This window comes from Ceratotherium simum, chromosome 6, assembly GCF_057802395.1.
Source record: "Ceratotherium simum simum isolate JZ-2026a chromosome 6, ASM5780239v1, whole genome shotgun sequence".
Taxonomy (NCBI): Eukaryota; Metazoa; Chordata; class Mammalia; order Perissodactyla; family Rhinocerotidae; genus Ceratotherium; species Ceratotherium simum.
In genome coordinates, this window is record NC_141905.1 from 84,029,110 (window position 1) to 84,051,977 (window position 22,868).

The window sequence follows — 22,868 nt, forward strand, 5'->3', positions numbered from 1 at the left end:
TAGATTTACTCACATGCAATTATTTTGCTTATTATTGCCTCTGACATGATACCCTCGCCTCCTGTGTTCAATTTTCTTCTTACTAAGATTTTCTTTGGTAGTTCTTCTTTGGTAGATACTGCTTGTTAGAATCTGAGAACAGTAAATTCTCTTGTCTTTGTAATGTGTCTTTGAAAATGTGTTTCACTCTTTTTTTGTAAAATAATTTAATTGAGTATAGAATGGAGGTTGACAATAATTTTTCCTCAGCTCTCTGAAGTTTTAATCCCATAGCTGCTCATGAGAAGTCTGTTGTCGGTCCAATAGTCATTCTGTACAAATCTCTCTCTCCTCTCCGGTGGTTTTAAGATTCCATCTTTGGTTCCGCAGTTTCATTACAAGCCACCCTGGAGTGGGTTTATTTTCATTCTTCCCACTTGGAAGTCATATCTTTCTTCAATTCATGGACATTTTCATCACATTCTGTTTAAACATTGCTTCTTTCCTAATTTTCTTCTGAATTTTTACTCTGGAATTTCTATGAAGCTTATTCTGTTCTCTTTAAAATATTTAAATTTTTTCTCTGATTTTTCTATCATCTTGCATTCCTGGAGGTGCTAATTCTGTTGTTTCTCTTGTTCCCTGATGCTTGCTCACAGTGGCTTTTATCATTGTGTGTTTTGTAATTTTGATTTCATCTTTAATATTTTTATTCTTTGTCCTTGGTTACATGGGCATCTCATGTAATCTGGGCTGTAGAAATATCCCAATAGAACTTTGGGTTGGCGTCAGCTTCAGGGACCCAGAGTTGCTGATTTGGGACCAGTTTTGAGGACAATATATTTACTGAGAATTCTACTCCCATGCTGGTATTAGAAATTTAGATACCAGTCCACCCCATTCCAAACATACACTTATGAGGTTAGGTGGGGTTTCAATTTCTCTATGTTTTATGAAATCTTTCTTCAATCCCAGATACTTGGAGACAACACATTCTGTTGCCCCTTCTCTGGACTGGAGTTTTTCTTGTCCCTTTTTCACAGAAGAAACATTTCTCTGGGGGCCCAGTTTTTGTGGGATTCTCAGTCGTAGACACCCACTTCTCTTGTCCCAAAGCCCAAGTACCAGGTCCTCTCTCTGGGCCCTGAATTGCCTTCTGGGACCCCATAACCCCAATTCACCAATTGCTGGGCTTACATCCCCTCCTTGTTTCTGCCTCTTGGGGATTCAGACGATAGGCTGCTCAACAATGCTTCAATTGTGAATGTAAAGCCTTCTTCTAAATAAGCTTATTCTTTTTAAAACAAATACCCATGGCTCTTTAAAACAAGTAACCTTCCTAGTCCTCAGAAGGCAGAAACTTTCTTTGAACCCCCATATTCACACATGGGGCCAAGCACAGAGAGCGCACAGTAAGTGTTTGTTAAAGGAACAAATAAAATTAGCATCTGGTTCAAGTTACATATAAAACATCAAATACCAGAAAAGCTGAGTAAGATGTGACAAATGTTACATTACAGTAACAACCATGATACAGAATCATATCAACATAGTGGAAACATCTATAATAAGTAGGTTAAACAGAGTCCATTTTCCTTTGAAATTCTTTAAGGTACTTCCAAGTTCAATGCAGCCACGTTCAGCCCAGGGATGACCGCTTTCTGAGCCATTTCTAACTTTGGCTGGGTTTTCTAGAAGGGCAACCCGGCAGTGATTGGCAGGTGGCTTCCAGGTCAGCCTGCAGTGAGGCCATACCTCCAAGGACTGTCCTAGCACATACCCAGCCAAGTTTTCCTGCAGTTAGAATGGAATGACCAAGCACTAAGTGATGCAGGAGCTCTTCTCGGGGCCTGAGTGAAGGGAGTGTGACTTTGCTTAGGATAAAACAGCTACCAAGTTTAGCACTGATCTGATAGCGTAGTATCATGGCGATTCAAACATGCAGGACTTACCGTGTAATTTCGAACAAGGGAGACATCAGTGCCATCTTGCAGATAATGGGTTTCCGTGAAACCGCTAGCAATGAGACCTCTGTGGAAAAATGCAAACAACATAAAGAGATGAGTGTAGAGTCACATTGATAGGTTGCTCGTGAATGTCCAGGCGGCAGGGAGCAAGGTCTGACCCCTCCTTACTTTACAGATGACCCAATGAGGCTCCCATAAGACCTTCAGCCTGTTCAGGTTATCCAGGGAAAGTCAGGGGGCGAGTCAGGCAGGCGAGATTCAGACGTGTGTGCATTGAACGGCAGCCCTCACAGTACATGGCCCTTCCTTACCCACTCCCACTTCATTCCTCCAACACACACAGGCATGCACACATGCACACACACGTGCACATGCACACTGGAACATGCATACATACACACACACGCAGCACACAAAAGCAGCACATGCAGATTTCCAAGTTGGGAGAACCACCCTTTTGGAAGTCACAAAGCCCCACTATCTAGAATCAATGGCTAAACTACCTATTGGGAAAATAATTCTGGATCCACAATATTGCCCCTGCTGGTTCTCCGTATGTGAGAGAACCAGCTGTCGGTATGAAGATGTCAAAGAAGAGCTGAGAACAACAATGAAATGTTAAAAGCAGTGCTGTAGGAGGTGAGGAAAAATGATTTTGGACACACTAAGATATTGAATTTCTAAGATGCACTGAAAGAAGAGAAAAACTTCTATTTATCCTCATTAAAATTGTATGCAATCTACTAGATCTTCGGTGATGACAGAAAAGCATGGGTTTATTTAGATTTTAAATTATTTCGTGATTTCTTTTGTAAGGAGCACTATTTTATCATTTTCAACATAACTGCAACAAGTATTTCCCGTGCAGCTACCGTGTGCTGGGTACTGTTGGAGCTGCTGGATACAAAGACAAATCAGGACGCTGCAGCCTGGTAGGGTGACAGGGGAAGCGTAATCCAGTGTGGGGAGGGCTGTCACAGAGGTGGAAACAGAGCCTTACTGGGTGAATGAGCACACAGCAGGTGGAGTGAAGTGGAAGGGGAAGGCTTTATAGAGGGAGCTAGGAGATGGAGTAGGAGGTGGCCAGGCAAAGGAGAGGTGGGAAGAGAAGAGAATTCCAGGCAGAGGACGGCAGAACCAGGAGACCTGAGGGTCTGGAATCTGGGCAGCCCGGTTGGTGTGAGACAAGGAAGGGCCCTACACAGAGCCTTGGTTGTAACTGTCTGGGAAATAAGGAGCCGAGAGTTCTTTTAAATACTGGAGTCTGCAGGAGGTGCAGTGCCAAGTGATGATGCTGTCTGCCCTCCCCTGTCTTCACAGAATGCACTTCACACCGTTTGACTCTGCTGGGGGCCACTCCACGTCCGGTCAGAGATGAACCTGGACAAGCTAATCAGTCACAATTCTTGCCTGCAGCCTGCTTGGAGTGCTACTTACGCTTCCCCTGTCACCCTACCAGGCTGCAGCGTCCTGATTTATCTTTGTATCCAGCAGCTAGAACAGTACCTAGCACGTAGTAGCTTCCAGGCGAGAGGTCTTTCCTCTTTGTTCTCAAAGTTTCAGCCTGCTCCCTAGCTTCAGGAGGATGCTACTTAGGGAAAAGAGCAACCACTCAGCTGTGACAGAAAGGAGGAGACCTTCCAGGTACCCCGGGGACCCACTTTGCCTCTCCTCTTCCTCAATAAACCCCTCTCTCTTGCTTCAGCTGGTTGGAGTTGGGTTTACAACCAGAGACCTGATAAACACGGAGGGAAGGAACGGAGGTGGGAATGCTGCAAACATAACAGATAAGAGACACCTTCCCGATAGGCAGATTTCTCCCGGCCAAGTCCAGAATTGAGAGCAATCTCCCTGTTTTATACAGATGTCAGTGTATTTAGGATATGCCTGGTTTAACTCAGTTAGACCCTTACAGGGGGCCTGAGTTGCGCTCTACTTAACAGAGAGTGTTTGAGAGGAGTGTGCCAAAAACATAACACAGAGACAATCTCTCACACTCACTGACAACGGCGCACGGATTCTCCCGCACCCCTCACTTTCCACTCTGCTCAGGGGTACACAAATCATGCTGGAGGATGTTAACTCCCTGTTGGCTTCTGATCTCAAACCCCTATCTTCTAAGCTTCCCTCCTCCGAGCTGTCACAGGACCTCCCTGTGCAGGCTCATTGCCAGGGGGACCAAAGTCCTGCCAGGAGGGTCAGGAGCAGAGGAAGGGAGAGTGGGCAGGGGTGGGTGGGGGAGGCCACTGAGGCCCGAGACAAGGAGTTTGGAGAAGGAGGTGGTGGCCGTCCTTCATGGGGCAGAGAGCTCCAGGAAGGGTGGGAGGCTGGCGACCTTGCAGGGGCAGCTGCAGGGGTGGATGAGGGAGATCAGGACAGGGAAGGTCAGTGAATCTTTCCAGGGGGTAATTCTGAAGGGAAGCAGAGAGATGGATTGTGAAGTCAAGAGGCAGGAACTTGAGGGGAGTGGTCATCTGAAGGGGCAGGCTGGAGAAATGGGGACAGAGAGGGGGCAGGGGGCAGAACTGCAGAGGAGCGGGCAGAGGACGCACAGAGCACAGGTAACGGTGAGGAGGCAGCAGGAGCTGTCGCCCGCGTGAGGCAGGACTCGTAATGGCCTCAGTGGTCTTGGTGAAGGAGGAGACTTGGTCATCTTCAAGATCACGGAGAACAGAGAACAAGAAAAATTTAACATAATTTAAATTATATTATTATTACTTATATTATTTACTATTTATTAATAATTTTATTATTTTACTCATATTGTATTTGATTAATAATTTAGTAATTATTTGGCAATTTAGTAATTACTCAAAAATGCTGGATCCTATTCCAAATGAACAAGGTATGTGAATATCTAATACTAAAAGGAGTAACACATGCAGGAGTTTGTAGAACAAAGAGAGATAATTTTAAGGCTTTCTAACTGCAAGCTAGTTTAGATGGAGGTCCGAGAAGACTGGTTTCACGTAGGAGAGAGATCGAAAATCTGCCAGGAAAGCCGGGGAGGGGAGAAGAGCTTTTGGTAGATGACAGTCAGCAAACTTGAGGACAAGAGGAATTTGGGGGTTTAACAGCAGTAAAATTAATCACAGGATTTTAAAACGTGACAGTACAGTAATAATAAGACCCACGAATATTTCTGCCTAAAAAACCCTACGGCTTTTCATTGTTGTCCAAACGTCACTTAAGTTAAACAGAAATACAGTCATACTTCGAGCTCTAGAGAGTTCTTAAGCACTGTCATGTGTTTCCTCTTGTTGAAAGAGGCTGAAGCAGGGGCTCCTGCGTGTCCCCCTACAGCTAGGACTCTGATGACATGCTCCTTTCTGAGTTTTTCTCAGAGTCTGGAAGAGAAATGGTGACTTAGAGCTCCAATGCAGTAATGCCATTTGTATGTGTCACATCCTCTCAAATGGCACTGAGGGAGGGCACTCAGGGAGAACGGACGCTCAGGCTCTCGGGTATCAGCCCCAGCACTGTGAGCTCAGAAAACTCGGAGCTTCCTCAAGCCTCAGTTTCACGTGAGAGACTGAGAGAAGAGACAGAGGGACCAGATGGCATGGCTTCTGAGGACCCTCTCCATTGCTCAATCCCATGGGTCCGTGCTTCCACAGTGAGGGCTCCTGAAATTGAGTATCTATCCATGGTCCACATATTGAGGAACAGAACCCATCCTCTCTCTGCTCTGATTTCCTCTCAGTGCTGGACTGTCCACCTCACATTTCCCTCAGGCTGTGAAGAGCCCAGGGCAGTGATGCAGCCATCCAGGTCCAACTTTGAGGTCAAGCCACTCTTGCTTAAAATCCTTGAATGCCTTCCCATCACATTTGGAATGAAATTCCAGTGCCTTCCATGTTCTCCCAGATGCTCACAACCTTATCCCCCCAATGCATTGTGCCCACTTTCCCTGTGGCTCACTCTACCCTAGCCAATGCTGCCTTCTGGCTTATTCTAGAACATTCCACACCCTATTCCACCACTTAGGGCCTTCGCAATTGGTATGCCTGGAATATTCTCTATTTTCATGAGGCTGGCTCCTTTTTATCCTTCAGGTATTACTTTAAATATTTTCCTAGAGGGGCGTCTCCTGACCATCTTACCTAAAGTAGCTACCATCACCACTGTTCCCCACATCATAGAACCCCTTTGGTTTCCTATCTTGTTTATTCATCGGTGTACTTACTTGACTATCTCCCCCTCAAGAATGTAAACCACAGGAGGGCTCTTAGCTCATCATTGAGGCACCACCCTGGCTCAAGAACTGTGCTAAGCCCTTTATGTGTGTCTCATTTAATCCTGATAGTATCTAGTATCTGGCTCTCTGGGTTAGATAATATTTTTACCCCAATTTAAACAAGGAAACCGAGATACAGGGAGGTTAAGTGACCCGTCCAGGGTCATACCATATATGGCAGCCCCTGGGGAGTTTTGCTTCAGAACTTGTACTCTAAACCACTGTGCAGTGCTACCTTTATAAGCTGAGCAAGAGATACTTACTGAGTGCCTGCTGCAGGTGCTCTGCTAAGTGCTGGATAAATACATGCTGAGTGGAATGACGGATGGATGCACAGACATATGGATGGATGAATTTGAGGAGAACGCCGCAGGCACATTCCCTTTTTTGTCTAGGGCTATCCCTTCCCAACCCCATGAACACATGTCTCATATCCTTCTCAGGTACCATGACTTGCCAAGGAGCCATGCATGAAACTGAGAAGGTGCTCAGTTGAAGCTTTCTAAGATACACGTCTAATTTAAAAGGAGCTGGAAGTCAAAGGCTCCTTGAGAAAACTGAGAGAGGTGGGTGGACAATGGCCTGTTGGAAACGTGACAGCAACAGACCCATTTACTTTAGATTTCCCCAAGGAGAAAATCCAATTAGATGGATTCTTTATGTCAGCAAATGGAAACAGAAGGTGAATGCATAATTTCATGAGAACATTCTTTTTCTCTGCTTATTAGATTAGCTGATCTAACAAGGAATTCTGTTCTCCTCCGCAGCAGAAAATAAAATGCCTTTTAACTGTGCCAGCAGTTGATTTTGCCATTTTCCATTTGTTTTGCTGTTACAAGTGACACCTAAATATTCTCTCATTTAATCAATACTTATTGTGCTGGACACTGGGAATAAGACACTCCAAGAGCTCACCATCTGGTGAAGGGCACAGACCCAGGGAGTGACAAGAGCTCCATGACAGAGATACACCCAAAGCATTGTGGGGGTTCAAGGAAAGGCTTCTAACCCAGAGGCTAGCCTGGGGGAGGTGGTACCAAAGTGAAGCACAAAAGATGGGAGAGAAGGAGTCAGGTTGGGAGAAGTGATAGTGAGGTGGGAGGTGGAGAGGAATGAGGGAGAAAACATTCCAGATAGAGTTAGTACATTCTCAAAGGCATGGAAGGTACAAAACCTGAATGTTAGTGGGGGAATGAGCAGAGGGGATGTGAAAGTAGGTGGAGTTCCAAGTTGTTGGGTGTAAAGTTTGACGTAGGGAGACATGCTGCTGCTGAGACAGGCAGGCTGGGGACCAATCCCACAGGTCGCCAAATGTCACTGACTTAATCCCATGCAATGGAAGCCATTAGACACAGAGGGACCTGAACAGACACAAGCTTTGGAGCTAAAGGCCACTCTGACAGCTAAAGTTTCATGTGGATAAGACTTTAAAGAGCAGGGACAGGCAGCAAGCAGGTTAGTTAGGAGGCTGGTGTAAGCGTCCAAACAAAGGGCCAGACGAGGACATGAGTCTCTGGGATGGGAAATTCAGAAAGAGCGGACAGAATTAGGAACCTCAGTATCAACTGAGATGGGTAATTCACAGAGGAGGGAAAGGAGATGATGACTTCAGTCTTGGCCACGTTGAGTGTGAGGTGCCTGGGAGACATTCTCTTGGATACATCCAGTAAGCAGCTGACTCTGTGAGTCTAAGGCTTAGGGTCTAGTCTAGGTTTAGTTTAAGGGTTTGGAATGGAGACAGAGCTGGAGACTCGCAGACTGCGTACACTGTCTTTATGGGGGAACAAGTAGAATCTCGCCCTGTTCAATTTAGTATTATATTTTCTGATTTCAAAATATTTGGGTGCATATGGCTGAAAATGGTCATTTACAATTTGCATTAAAACATTACGATGTAGATAACGTTCTTCCTTGTAAAATTCCTTACATTTATGAAATGATTTGAGTCTTAAAATAAAAAAAAATTACCCCCAAATGGCTTTTTTTAGCTCAATATTGAAATTATCCTACTCAAAATTTACCATTATATTATTTAGTTATATAGTTTGAATGAGATGGATTTCATCAAAATGACATCTTTTATTCCCAAAAGCTTAGGAGACCAAGAAGAAACACCTCCTCATTTTTACCTCTGGGAGAACTTTTTCTATCCCCCCCCGCCCCTGGAGTGAGTTAATGTTTCTCTTGTGTTCTGCCAGGATTTGGTAATAACATTTTCCCTGTTCTGTTTTATTTCTTGGTGACTTGTCTTCTCCCACAGTGGGTTGAGCTAAGGGGCGGAAACTACATCCCTAAGCCTAGAATTATGCCTAGTACACAGTAAGTGCTTAATAAATAAATGGATGACAAACACAGCATCATTATTATAGAAAAGCAACCCAATTTGGACAGAATATGTTCAAACTATTTGGATCAATTAAAAATAAAAGAAATATCGTTCAAAATTGCTGTCACCAATTGTGCAGGGGGTGTGGGGCGGGGATAGTCACATTCATTCCCTCATCATTTCAAGAATTCCAAATGCTGTCAGATCATCAAAACCAACTCTGACAACTTGTCACCAATTTTAGAACTGCTTAGAAGAAGGAAACGGAAAAGAAAGCTAAGGGATTGGCATCAATTACTTAGAATATGAAAAAACTCATTGATGACATGCCAACTTTTTCCTATTATTTCTTTGAACACTATATGTATGGTTTGAGGGTTTAATTATTCTGTACATCATATTCAAGCAAAAGCATCACAAGACAGCTCTTGTTTGTCAATTAACACCAGAAGGCACTTCAGAGACTCGTTGCAATTAAATCACACACGTACTACAGGCTTCATTGATCTCCCTCATAGACTCATTTGGTATTCAAAGGATCCAGCCCAGTTTCTGCTGAAGATTTATTTCACCACGCGTTATTATTCCACAAATTAAAAAATCATTCATATATAAATTTGGGTAATGGTTTTCTTTTACGAGAATTTGGAAATACAGCTATGAATACTTTCATATGAGAAATAAACTGCCTGCAGCTTTAACAAAACAGCACACAATAAAAATCATAATGAAAAATCATGATCAGGATTTTCCTAGTTACTAAAATGAATATCCTTTATTGAAAATTATCTATTCCTCAACCAGAGCTAAATAAATGTAGAGAAAAGATCGAGAGGAAAACCAACATGTACCCAGACTGGGTCCTTCAGTGTCTGAAAAACCCACTGTGGTTTTCAATGAAAACTCTAGACTGGCTAGAATCATGAGACTCTTAATGTTGTGATATCATGGATCTTCTGGACTGTTTTATAGAAAGATTAGACAACTGAATAATTCTCTATAATGTATTGAGGTATAAAATAATAGGAGGAAAACAAAAAATAAGTAAAAGAATCAGAGGGCCAGCCCCAGTGGCCTAGTGGTTAAGCTCGGTGCACTCTGCTTCAGCAGCCCAGGTTCAGTTCCCGGGCACAGACTTACACCACTTGTCTGTTAGTGGCCATGCGGTGGTGGCTGCTCACATACAAAAAGAGGAAGATTGGCAGTGGATGTTAGCTCAAGGTGAATCTTCCTCAGCAAGAAAAAAAAAAAGTAAAAGAATCAGAGATCTGGTATTTTCTACATCTCAGCATTGTTTGAACTTCTTTCAGAACTTGGTCTTTGCAATTTTCTTTTTTGGGTGAGGAAGATCCATGCCACTGGATCTAACATCCATGCCAATCCTCCTTTTTTTGCTGAGGAAGACTAGCCCTGAGCTAACATCTATTGCCAATCCTCCTCCTTTTTTTCCCTTTTTCTCCCCAAAGCCCCAGTAGATAGTTGTATGTCATAGTTGCACTTCCTTCTAGTTGCTGTATGTGGGACGCCGCCTCAGCATGGCCCGACAAGCGGTGCATCAGTGAGCGCCTGGGATCCGTACCCGGGCCGCCAGCAGCGGAGCGCGTGCACTTAACCGCTAAGCCACGGGGCCGGCCCCTGGTCTTTGCAATTTTTATGCTTTTTGTTTTCCTTATGGGGAAAGTCACCCTGGTCAGGAACTTATGTTCCAGGTTCTTGATTTGGGGAAGGAAAGCAAAGCACCACCACCATCACCATCCGTGTCTTGTCATCTCCATCAGCATTGCTATCTCCCTCCAACCCGTTTGTTGTTAGCTCACAGGGTGTCAGGCCCTGAGCCACCTGCCTTTCAAGTGCATTTTCTTACTTTCTCTTGGCAGAGGCTCTGTGGGCAGGGACTGTTATCACTGGCCTGACAAGGAAGAGGGAAACACTCAGAGAGGTTAAGTGACTTGTCCAAAGCCACACATCTGAGCTAGTGGAGACTGAGCTTCACTATGTTTGGCTCCAAGCCCCGCCTTGTCCTAACCACTGGTCAACACTGCCTTGCCAGGAAGAAATGTCAGCACATAGTTGTGAAGCGCCGAAAGATAAGCATCAGCAAATCATATTCTATCTTTTTCTGCAAAAACTTTTTCCACAATGCGAAACAGGGCTTATACTGTTTCTCTTAGCACTCAATTCAATTTAGCTATGAAATTCAAATTATTTTTGGTTATAATTTCAGCATTTTGGGATCCTAATTATTTAGAACTGTACATCTGTAAGAACAATGGAGCATTTACATTCGATTTTCTTTTGTTATTCTCCATTTGCCAAAATACTCAAAATGATCAAAACAACTTTTTTTTTTTTTCCTGGAATAAAAAAAAAGTTCCCTTTCCCCAGCTCTTTCTCATTTAGTTTCACAAACTATAATAAATAAAACTGTTGATACAGCATTTTGGAAACAGTAGGGGACAATTAAGTTTCCTGCAAAAATAATTTCTTAATATACTGCTTCCATTTTAAGTCACAAATACACAGAATTTTGGATCAAATCATGTGTCATTTACACTGAAATATGTTGTTATTCTTGTCATTTGGGACAATTCAGTGACCCTATCCATTCACGACAGGAACCGATTCCATATGCCTCTGTTGACAGTTGTGGGTGCAGTGGAAGTCTCTTTAAGGACAGTAGGGCTGATCTGTCAATTGCATTTTCCAGTTGAAACATATAAGCAGGTGAACAATGATGGGTTCCTGCCTTTGTAGCCCCACAGCTGTCATTCTACATGGCCCTAAGGCTCTGGGCTACTTTCTCTCCTTTTTAATAACCATCTGTAGTTCAAAGGTCTTTTGAACGTGGCCTTATACGCTGTTCCAGGCTGTTCTTGATGTGGTATGACTGTCTTAATGGTATGAGATTTATCAAATTTAATTAACATAATTTTAAGAAAAAAGGATTACAAGACATAGAGGAAAAGCTGAAAACCCAATAAACCATGATTTCCAAAGGTAAATAAAGCCCCACACCCACCTCTCTCAGAAGGGATCACAAGAATGGGTTTTATAGGTTAGCTGACATTGCCCTCTTCAAACATTTCTGCCAGCACAGGTGAAACAGCTGTTTCTTTTAACCTTCAGAATTTTCTTCCTTTTGAAAAATAACAGCCGGCTTAACAGTAGTAGCAGTAGCTAACATTTGTTTGAGCTCTTACTAAGCAAAAGCATCTTATATGCATTATTTTATTTAACTTTTATGACAGCCTTAGGTGGAGGTGCCTGTTTTGAGATGAGGAACCTAGGCTCATAGGGCTGAAGTGACTTGTCCAAGGTCACACAGCTGGCACTGTGTAGATAGTCAGCCTCAGAGTCCAAGCTCTTACTGCTACGCTTATAAGACCTCTGCTCTCCCTTAGTCTGATAGTTGCCTTTTTGGCTCATCTCCCTTTAAATGGACACTATACTTAATATGCCAATTATCGACTTTGAAAACAATTAGAGATTAATTGTAGTTTGGGTTGGGTGGGTTCTATCCATTTCCCGTTTATCACCATGGGTTCAAAATGGAAAGGAGCAATTAGGAGCAGTTTGAATCAGGGTTCTGTTCACCTCCAGTCTAAAGAATAATCACCTAAGTGTGGTCACTGTATGTGCGCTGGTGTAGGAAATGTTGACACTAATCCATACATAAAGATGTATGAAAAATTCAGTAATGCAAGTGAATGAAGAATCAAGCCCACTTATCTATTCATTGGTGCTAAACAGTAACTGAAAATAATCACGTAGGCTTGACACCAGAAGCAAAGCCAATCTTCACTCATTTTCTAATCACCCATCTTGCCCTACGTTGCAGGTGGTATTTATGAGCTGCTGCTCATGGAGCCTTCACACAAGCTACAATACGGCAAGACATGTTACAACTAGTGGTTCTTTAATCTTGATAATAACACTGTGAGGTTGGTATTATGCCCATTTTACAGGTGTAGAAATTGAAGCTCAGAAATGTTAAGAAATTTGTCCAAGGTCACAAATCTAGCAAGTTGCATTGGACTGGGGTTGTTAGATGCTAACATACCTGATACCCAGACTTTGGCCATCACTTGTACATGGAAAAACATGGCTCCCTCCACTCCACTCCCACAAGTCTTGGTTGATTATTTAAGGAATGCAGCTAATTGAATAACTGAATATAGTGCACAAAGGGATTAAAGCTGTGGGAAGTGCCTCTACTGCTGGGCTCAGTGTTACAAGAGGGTGGGGTCTTCCTTATTCACTTCTGAGGCCCCGCCTCTAGGCCAGTTCCTGGCTCCCAAAAGGCTTTCACTCAACATCTGTGGAATGCTTGGGCTAGTATATTTCCAAGTAATACAAATTCAGAAAAGATGGCAAATCTACCTTCAAAATACATCTTCAGCAGGAGTGTGGCAACAGTGGTTGAGAGCAAATCTGTCTCCTCCATTTTCTTCTCTGTGACCTTGGACATTAAATTTGACCTTGTTGTACTGGAGTTTCCTCATCCAAAACATGGATGACAGTAACTATCTGATAGGGTTCTTGTGAAGATAGTATACGTTAAACGCTATAAATGTGCCTGACCCAGATTATGTGCTTATCCAATCAATGTAAGCAATTATTATTATTGATAAACCTGTCAGCTTCCACGGATCTCTCCCCTCATCTCCCTGGTCCAGGTCACGGTTTCTCTCACCAGACCTTCTGTGTAGCCTCCACACCAGACTCCTGCTTTCACTCTTATTCCAGTCCAATCCATTTTTCACACAACGGCCAGAGTCAAGTTTTTAAAACAAAAATCAGATCATGTCACTCTTCTACTTAAAACTCTACACTGCTTCTTATAAAACCTGGAGTAAAATTCAAATTCCATGGTGCAGACTGGATCCCGCCTCCCCGTCTCCATGCCCAGCTCATCTCACTTGGGCTCTGTGGCCGTCTATCTTTATCTTCGTAGGGAACATTCTTCCCTTTTTCTCTACTGGTGGCCAATTTCTAGTAGCCCTCACTTGAAATGACATTTTTTGGAGCATCCTTCCCTGCTTGCCCCTTTCTAAATCTGGTCCTCCTTTGCAGCCCTCTTGCTCTGTGCATTGAGTCGCACTCATTGTCACTTACAGCTTACTTGCTCTGCGACACGTTTGAAATGTGCATTCCCCCTTTGAGCAGGGGCCTCATCTGTCTGATCTCCTCTGAATCTTCAGCCCTTAGACGAGGGCCTGGAACCTGGTAGGTACTCAACAAACATTTTTTGAAAGAATGTAATAAGAATGAGAAAAATACATCAAAGGCTCTCATAGACAATACAGAGCCATGATTGATCAGTTGCTGTTTCAGAGTACGAGAGTTTCTTCCTACTTGAAAAAACAAAAACCAACAAGAACAAACACACACACACAAAGCTTGATAGATAAAGATGCTTTGATCCTTAAAAGTTCCACCACCTAGAACAAATCTGGCCTTTTTTTCATAATGTACAGCAAATAATACAGTACAAAAAAAAAATCTTCAAAGAGACTTTTCTCAACTTTTAGCATTAAAAAAAGCTTAGCCAGATTATTCAGAACCACCAAATCAAAACACCTTTTAATCCTCGGACACACAGCTTTAAACCTGAAAAATAAAATGACTCTGGTGTGCACGTACCTTCTTCACACCAGCCGATATCTGAGAGGCTGCTGGTGTTAACCAGCGTCTTCCTCACGGCCCAAAGCTGGGAGTCCAGCAAGACTGCAGGTCTGACGACCTGGTAAGCTGTTTCACAGAAAGCTGGACGCCATTCAGCCCGTTTTCCTCACTCACACCGCTCAATGAAGAACTTTTATTAATTGGTGCTCTGAGGCAAAAGGGGATTTTCTCGGCCCCGGCGGAAGCCAGCCCGCCAGCTCCCCGGCAGACTTGCAGACTGGCCAGCTGGGCTCTCTTAAAAACTGACCTACATTGAACGAAACTCACAGAATGTGTGTTAGATCAAATTTGTTCCCTTCTGCTCGCTCAAAGACAGTTCTACTCTGCAAATTTCCATACCATCGCTGCCAACAGATAGATGCCAGGAGTGACCCAGGGTGGGGAAAAAGACCCTAAGTTTCTCAAGTTTTCTAAATCAGCCACTGAACTGCTCGGACTCTCTTGCTGATGCTACCGAGGAATGCATTTAGGTTTTGAAATAGACATCTTTCTCCTTTTTTAAAAAGGGCCTACTGGCTGTGAATCCGGCAGAGCCATAGTCATCGAAAGCACACTCTCCCTCCCATGAAGGCCACTGTCTGTGTCTGCTCACATCCCTGAAGCTGAGTCAGAGAGATCCCAAAAAGCCACGGATTTCTGCCAGCACGAAGTGGGCACTGCCTGTGAGAGATCCGTTTGAAAAGCACACATCTTTGGGACAATGAAGGGTTGTAAAATATAAAATTGTGATGTGAAACCATAAATCCCATCTGAATTCTAGTTGCTGCGTTCTTCATAGGAAGCATTCTTATGTTTTCCTTTTTTTGGGTAAAGAAACCGCAGAAGAAGTACTTGTAATACCCAAGCTGAATGTTTCTCTTTCCCAGTAACTGCTCCCCAAATGCCTCGTTGATTTACTGCCTGATCAGCAACTGGCCTTTCTGTATCTGGAAGGGTTTTGCATTTAGACCTAACGCTGTCAAGAACCCTTGGAGAAGAAGAACCATAGAAGAGACACCAGCGACAATAGGGCATCGATAGATTTCTCTCCAGGATAAAGGCCACCCCCATCAATATTCCCACAGCTGGGCCTCTGAACTATTTGCCTCCTCCACATGGGCTCTCCAAGGGTAAATGAACACTTTTCACAGTGCCTTGATTTCTTATTCAGTTCCAGTCCCCCAGGTTACACACGAGTTTGGCTAATTCTAACAGCTAATTTTCCACAAGCATTTAAGTCGTTTAGTTAGAACGATGGTTGGGGATATTTTATGGTACTTGCATTATTCTTAGGATAGGGCAATATGAATTACCTTGTTGATTTACTTAAGTAACACAATACATGACAAAATATTACCCTAGGTCATGAAAAATAGAGATCTTTAATAAGCATTACGGTCTCCAACTGTAAAACTGGTTAAAAACCACGACAGGAGTGATTGGTTGCTTCATCTCTGATTGAAGCAGTAATCCATTACATTTATGAAATCCTCAGAGCTCATTTGCTGCCCAGACATCCTAATGTATTACTTACTTGGAGTGTATTTAAAAAAAGCTGCTGGCATTTCAGCAATGACAAATCTTCCAGCACTAGGCTGAGAGTTAGAGCTTTTTTCTTCTTGATGTAACTTCTCTGCGGCTAAGTCTCCAAGCTCTCCTGGGTACAGGGCAAAAATGGATATCTACGCAATGCACCCAGCCCAGAACATTACTTCACTTCTCAGGATGGACTTTGGCCAGAAAAAAAGACAAACGTGCTTCCAATTTTTCCAGCTTCCCAGCCATGGATCTGTTTCTCAGATGATAATATTGTGGTTTCTTTAACAAAGGAAAACAGAAGAATACTTCCTATAAAGTATAAAGTATAAAGAACACAGCAACTAGAATTCAGATGGGATTTATGGTTTCGTTTTCACACAACAATCTTGCACGCAAAGTTGAGAACTGGAATCACCTCATGTGTGCTACTAAAGTCATATTCTAAAAACATACTCCAGAAAGGAGTTCTTCATTAAAAGCTGAAATCTTTCCATGTGTCTGGGGAAAAAAATAGCCAACTATGTTGAGGAGGAGGAAGGCACAACTCAAAGATTATAAAAATGTAATTTACAATGATCTGCCTCAGTAATCGCTTCTAATAGTTTCACAAAGAAAAAATACTATAATCACCTATAAGCTTATTGAATTAATCAACACTTCTCAGGGGGTCAGAAAACAATCATGTATCCGGTATGTCAGAAGACTGAGGAAATGGATCAAACTAGAAAATGGATAAAATGTCAAGTTAGTGCTCTTTATTTTTCCCATAAGGGTAGACATTTCCAAAATTAATCACATTTCAACCCTCTGGAGGTCAGAGCATTGTTTGGCCTAGGACATGTGAATCTGGACCAGTTGTTATTTGGACCAGTTCTGGAGAATTCTTATTCATTTTGTTGAGTGTGACAATGGCACTGTGATCACATAAGAAAATTCCCTATTATTTTAGAAATGCATACTGAGGTGTGGAGGGGTGAAACGACATGATGCCTGGTGTCTGTTTAAAATGACCTCAGAGAAGGGGGGCAATAGAGGGAACGAGTGTGGCAGCCTTAAACTTGCTGCATCCAGGTGAGGGGTGTGTGGGCAGGCCTCTCAGCCTCGGCACTGTGGGCATTTGGCATTGCATAACTCTTTGGTGGGGCCATCCTGTGCGATGTAGGATGTTTAGCAGCATCGCCGGCCTCTATGTGCCGGTAACAATCCCCAGTTGTGACAACCCAAACTGTCTCCAGACACTGCCAAATCTCCCTTTGGGGGCAAAACTGCCCTCAGTTGAGAACCACTGGTATGCAGGAGGATTAAAATGCTATTTTCGGCCCCGTGGCTTAGCGGTTGGGTGCACGAGCTCCACTACTGGCAGCCCAGGTTCGGATCCCGGGCGCGCACCGACGCACCGCTTCTCCAGCCATGCTGAGGCCGCGTCCCACATACAGCAACTAGAAGGATGTGCAGCTATGACATACAACTATCTACTGGGGCTTTGGGGAGAAAAAGGGAAAAAAAGGAGGAGGATTGGTAATAGATGTTAGCTCAGGGCCAGTCTTCCTCAGCAAATAGAGGAGGATTGGCATGGATGTTAGCTCAGGGCTGATCTTCCTCACAAAAAAAAAAAAAAAAAAAATGCTATTTTCTCTTCTCTTGAAATATATTTAAAAGGTTTCAGAATAAAAAGTTTTCAAGTTACTGGAGGAATAAAAGTGTGAAAAATCACAATGATTCAGTCTCTTGGACTGTTTGGAGAATATTCCTGAGGAGTGTGGCAGCATACGCCTGGGACCTGGACAGTAGAAACCTTCTCAGACTCTGGCCCTGGACCAAAGCCTCAGAGCATATGAGGGCTGCGGACCCACCTCAGCCCAGGGAGTCAGCATCTCGAGGGACCTGGGTCCAGGAATGTGCATTGTAAAAAAGAGCATCAATCTACTGTTACATTGTATTCCATATGCTTTATCTTTTGTGCTAGTGTGCGTTCGCTCAGACTCACTCTCCATCTGTCTGTCTCCCTCCTCCCTGCAAACACACACACGCTTTTTTTCTAAACTATCTGGGGGTGAGATACACACGTCATGGCCCTTCACCCCTGACCACTTCATGGCGTGTTTCCCACGAACACGGATGCTCCCTACTCATCAGGGGTCAGTTACTAAACGTCAGTCAAATCACACTGATGCATCCTTCCCCCTCCTCTTCCAGCCGTGTCCCGACGCCGACAGCTGACTCGGTGATGCTCTTTGCAGCATTCATTCCCCCTCCAGGACAGAACCCAGCCCAGCATCATGGATTGCACTAGGAGGCCATGTCCTCTTGCCTCTTTTTTTTTTATTACCAATTTTGAGAAATAGTTCACATACCATACGATTCACCCATTCAAAATGCACAATCCAGCGATTTTTCGTATATCCACAGAGTTGTGCGACACCCAGCGCGATCTGATCTTAGCACGTTTTCACTCTCCCTTGGCCTCGACCCTGTATGCGTTACCCTCAGCCTCCTTGAATGTGGAACATTTCTGCTGCTTTTCTTTTTCTTTTATGATGTTGACATTTTTGAAGACTACGGTCCTCCCCCCACTTTCTAATAAAATGTTCTTCATTGGGGTATGGCTGATATTTCCTTGTGATTCAACGAGGTTATACATTCTTAACCAAAATTCTTCCTAGTTGATGTTGTGTCCTCCTGAAGGTGTCCCTTGTGAAGGCACGTGGCATCCCTCTGTTCCCTCCCTTTGATCCCCTGGACAAGGTGCTGCCTGACTTGCCCACTGTATAATTACATCAATCGGTGCTGATCTGGGGGACATTTGGAGGAGGAGCAAAAATCTGCACGGTCTTCAAGGGTCTCCTCACAGACTGCTTATGATTTGGAAGGAGGGAAAACCAAGCATTTATTTTGGGGCCACCTGCTTCTCTGCTCTCAGGCACAGCGCCTGGAAGACGAAAGGTGCCCTCTCGGTGCTTGTGAGGGAGCGGGCCATAGCCTGGCTCCCGTCTGAGCAGCCACGCTGCCCAGAGTTAACCCAAAGGTTGGCTGCCTGGTTGTTAATAATTCCCAGGACACACCTCATCTCGTTGTGTGGATGCTTTTCAGGAGGACCTAGTGGAGGAAGAGAACACACCTCTGGAAGGAGGAAGACTCCCCAGAGGTACCTCATGTGTGGGAATGAGCCACCCAGCATTCCAGCCCACCCTCAGTTCAGGCGGCCTCACAATCGTTTTCCCTGAAACACTCAGCTCGCCTGCGATGAGCCCGAGGTTCCCAGAGGCTTCCACTTCTCTTTTGCCTTGCTCGGGCCTTGCACCACTTTCCTAAAATTTCCACAGCAAACTGTGGAAGCCACACTGGGAAAACTGCCTCTCTCTTCTCCCGCAAGGTGAGAAGAAGGTGGCAGGGAAGGTGAGACTGCATTAGCCGCTGAGGAACTGAAAGGGAGCAGGAAATTGCTTGTGGATGAAGGGCAACAGATGTTTCATATGGGATCGCTTTCTCTTTGGGCCAAAGCAAACCCTGTCCTCACTACTTGATGCGCTTGACACAGCTGAAAGCCGCAGAAGTGGGGGGCCTGCCCCAGGCAAGCAGAGCATTTCTGCTCAAGAAGTGTGGGAGCTGGGGCGGGGGTGGGGGGTGAGGCGGCAGAACAATGGGGAGAGGTGGAGACCACCTTCACATCCCGCAAGAATGGTCAGAAACACAAAGACACAGCCTACAACATCACTTCACAAAAAACCACAGCCAAAGTAAACAGAACAGCACACACAAGGAGATGGTGTGTTTACAAATAGAGGAACGAACACCATCAGAGCAACAAACACGACCTTCAGAGGACCCGTTTACACAGAGGCCACCAGGCCACACAACCAGGTGCTGAGCATTTCAACTCGCCTCAGCCTTGACCTGCCTGCTCACAGGGCAACGTTAAAAAATATTATTATTATTTAATCGTAACAATAACAATCGCTCAGAAAACAAAAACCAAAACAGGCAAACCATTGGAACACCAAGAAGAGATTTCTAAGGGTTTTTATTTTAAACATATGTTTCTAAAACAGTCAGTGAAGAGTGCCAAAAACACAGCATCGAGTCTATTTTCCTTTTTCTGTGTACACGATTGCTTTGGAGACTGCCTATAAATGCCCTAAAATTTTTTCTCATCAAAAACAACTGAGGAACACTACAAGGGGTTCTGAAGCATAACCCAGTTATTTCATTCGAGCGAAGCGAGGGTGAAGAGATGTGATGCTCCTGTGACATGACCGTGAAGCTGTTGGGGGGATGTCGGGAAACGGGTTTCCTTATCCCAACAGCCTGCACAGAAGAGGCATCATACTGTACAGCATTTTGGAAAACCAGCCCAGCCTCTGGCTGCCCTGCAAGTTGTTGGGGGGGAGGCGGGGAGGAACAACTCTGCATTCCCATTCCAGAATTCCATGGGGGCCATGGGTCATGCAAGGGAGCCCAGCTGGCATTCAACCTCCCAAGTGCACGGGGTATTCTCTTCCCTTCTTTTGGCATATGGGCCCTGGAAGGTCTCTCCCCAAGCTGTGGGATGGAAATCCACAATCCCTGTGTGTGAGCTCAGCATAAAGAAACCGCTGTCCTCACCCTCACCCCGCACACCACAGAGAGCTTCTCTAAGGGAGTTAGTTCTCCACGGTCCTCAGGCCAAGGGTCAAGGAACTGGGTGGCTAATAAAATAAAACAGACTATGCACTGTGTTAGCTCAGTGATGTCACTGAGCACACATAACCTTTGCAGAACCATCTCAAGTAAAGTAAACAATATTCTTAGGGACTCCATCTGAAAGAGAATCAGGAATTAACATGCATTCAAGGCCTTCTCAGGCCCCACAGCCCTTTGCGTCAAAGGGTCACAACTCAAGTGAAGAGGGTAAACGTGCTCTCTGCCCAAAGCCATGATTCAACTTTCTGGCTTTGTTATCCTTCAGCGTGGGATTAATTATCACAAGGCCTCTTGGGGAATTCATCTATATATGATATAAAGTAGAGTTTACTGTCATTTTAAATAAAGACACTAGAGGAAATTTAAGACACATGAAGGGTAGAGAGAATATAAAACCAGAAATGGCAAGACGATGCAGTTCTGAGGAGAACTCTGAATCACTGATCTAGGGCATATTCTATCTTGTGTTCAGAATAAGTAAGTAGCTAAGTACATTCTGTATTATCTGTGTTCCAGAGCAATACAATTCTTTTGTTTCAGTTGTATAGGAAACAACAATGTAACTAACATATGATAATCTTCCTTTAGTCTAAAAATAATGTCCTTATAGAAAATAAATTGGAATAAAAATTTAATTCATAATGGCTTTTAACAAAATCTCTCATTGTCTCCTAAAGTATGGCAATTTACATTAAACACGAGGTGATTGTTCAATGTGAAGTCAATGGACCGGAGACTCCTTCCTCTAGGAGCTTATTGCCAAAGCCCAGAGAGAACCAAGTATAGAAAGAAATCTGCAGTTGTGGATCCTAAACTTTCAGAAAAGGGCCTTCTTCATTTAAATAAGAGCCATCCCATTTGTGTAGACCCATAGTGAATTTGTCATTAGTAACAGGATTTTTAAGCAGGGATTTGCCAAGCAGAGAGAGAGAGAGAGAGAGAGAGGCAGGGGCAGAGGGAGGGAGGGAGAGAGGAAAGGAAGAAGGGGGGAAGGGCTGAAGGGCAGAAAGGAGGGAGAGAGCCTGGTCGAAGAGCCTGGTCGAATGCACTTGGTATTCATTTACGGCTGTACATTGCTGCAGTTGCATTATGGGAAATGTTTATGAGAGTCTGGGTTGTCAAGAAATACTAAGAAAAATGTAGAATTACTTTACCTTTGAGGAAAATAGAAGATAGTATCAAATTATAAATGCAAAAAAAAAAAAGTAAAGAATCAGAAGACGGGCAATTTGGAACACTGATAATTATTATTATGGAATAACGATAGTGGCCACCATTTACTGAGCTCCTACTGTGTGTCATGAAGGTGCTATGCATACTCTCATTTAATACTTAAAAAGACTCATCAGGTCACATGATTCTGCTCATTTTACAGAGGAGACAACTGAGGCACAAAGAGATTACATAATTTGTTTATGGTGACACAGCTAGTAAACGGCGGACGTAGGATTGGAACCTACATTAGTCTGATTCCAGACCCTGTTTCAAGGCTTCCTACCAATGACTCTGACAGGAGCAAGGTTTTATCCAACTCATTATTTAAAAGACAGAACTAAACAACATTTTGGTTTAAGAATGTGGGAAGGAAGCCCAAGGAGAATCTAGATACAAATCTGCAAACAAACAAAAAATAAATACAAGACAAAATACAATGAATGAAATAAAATAAAGTAACAAAATCAAGAGTTATCCCATGCCTGATTACAGTGCAACAGAGGATGGGAATTCAGTTGCTGCAGAAGCCCTTCTTCATTCCCAGGCTCTTGGCCAATAAGAAAGGAAGGTTTTGCACTCGGTTGGAGGTACTTGGATACAAGCAATGTGCCACTCAAGTCCTTGGCATCTTAATTCAGCTGCATTAAATTAGAAGCTCTATGTATCCATTCAATTTAATTTGTTATTCTCAATTTGAATAAAATTTGAGTTTCTAATTTAGTTATGGAACTTTTTCTTGCTAACAATAACTGAGTAAGCTTTTGTGTCTTGTTTATGGCTGTCATCGATGTGAACAATGGCTGTGTCAATATCTCAGCATCTACATTGGATAAACGTTACAGCCATTTCAAAAATCTTTCCTATATAAATGGGATGCACTCTCTGTGTAGAGAATAAATACAGTCTCAAACAGTCAAGAAAAAAACTATTGTAGTTATGAAATTCCATATCAGAGGAGTTTAGTTTATGATAACATCTTACTGTTATCAATTCATATTTTTATGAAATTAAGGGAATTTTACACCTTAAATTAAAATCAATAAAACATGTCAGAAAAATTGAGAAATATTTCTTCTATTTCCTTTTTGGCTTACCTCAGTACTCACTGGAGGACACCATTTTTTTTTGGTAAAACATCTTTAAGACATTTCTGTAAACAGCAATTGAAAATTCTCTTTTATGTAGACACTTTTACAAATTTACAAAAGAGACTCTTTTATGTAGAAGAGCAATATATAAAAAAGCAACACATTTCCCTGTA

The 22,868-nt window shown here is 43.4% G+C and overlaps 1 protein-coding gene across 1 annotated transcript in view; it reads right to left on the bottom strand.

The window, feature by feature from the left end:
- ADAM12 (ADAM metallopeptidase domain 12) overlaps positions 1-22,868 on the bottom strand; it is a 176,503-nt gene that overhangs the window by 131,231 nt on the left and 22,404 nt on the right. The window contains exon 3 of the mRNA XM_087433022.1: positions 1,932-2,010. Coding sequence (XP_087289148.1) covers positions 1,932-2,010 — 79 coding nt within the window. The remainder of the gene's footprint in view (positions 1-1,931; positions 2,011-22,868) is intronic.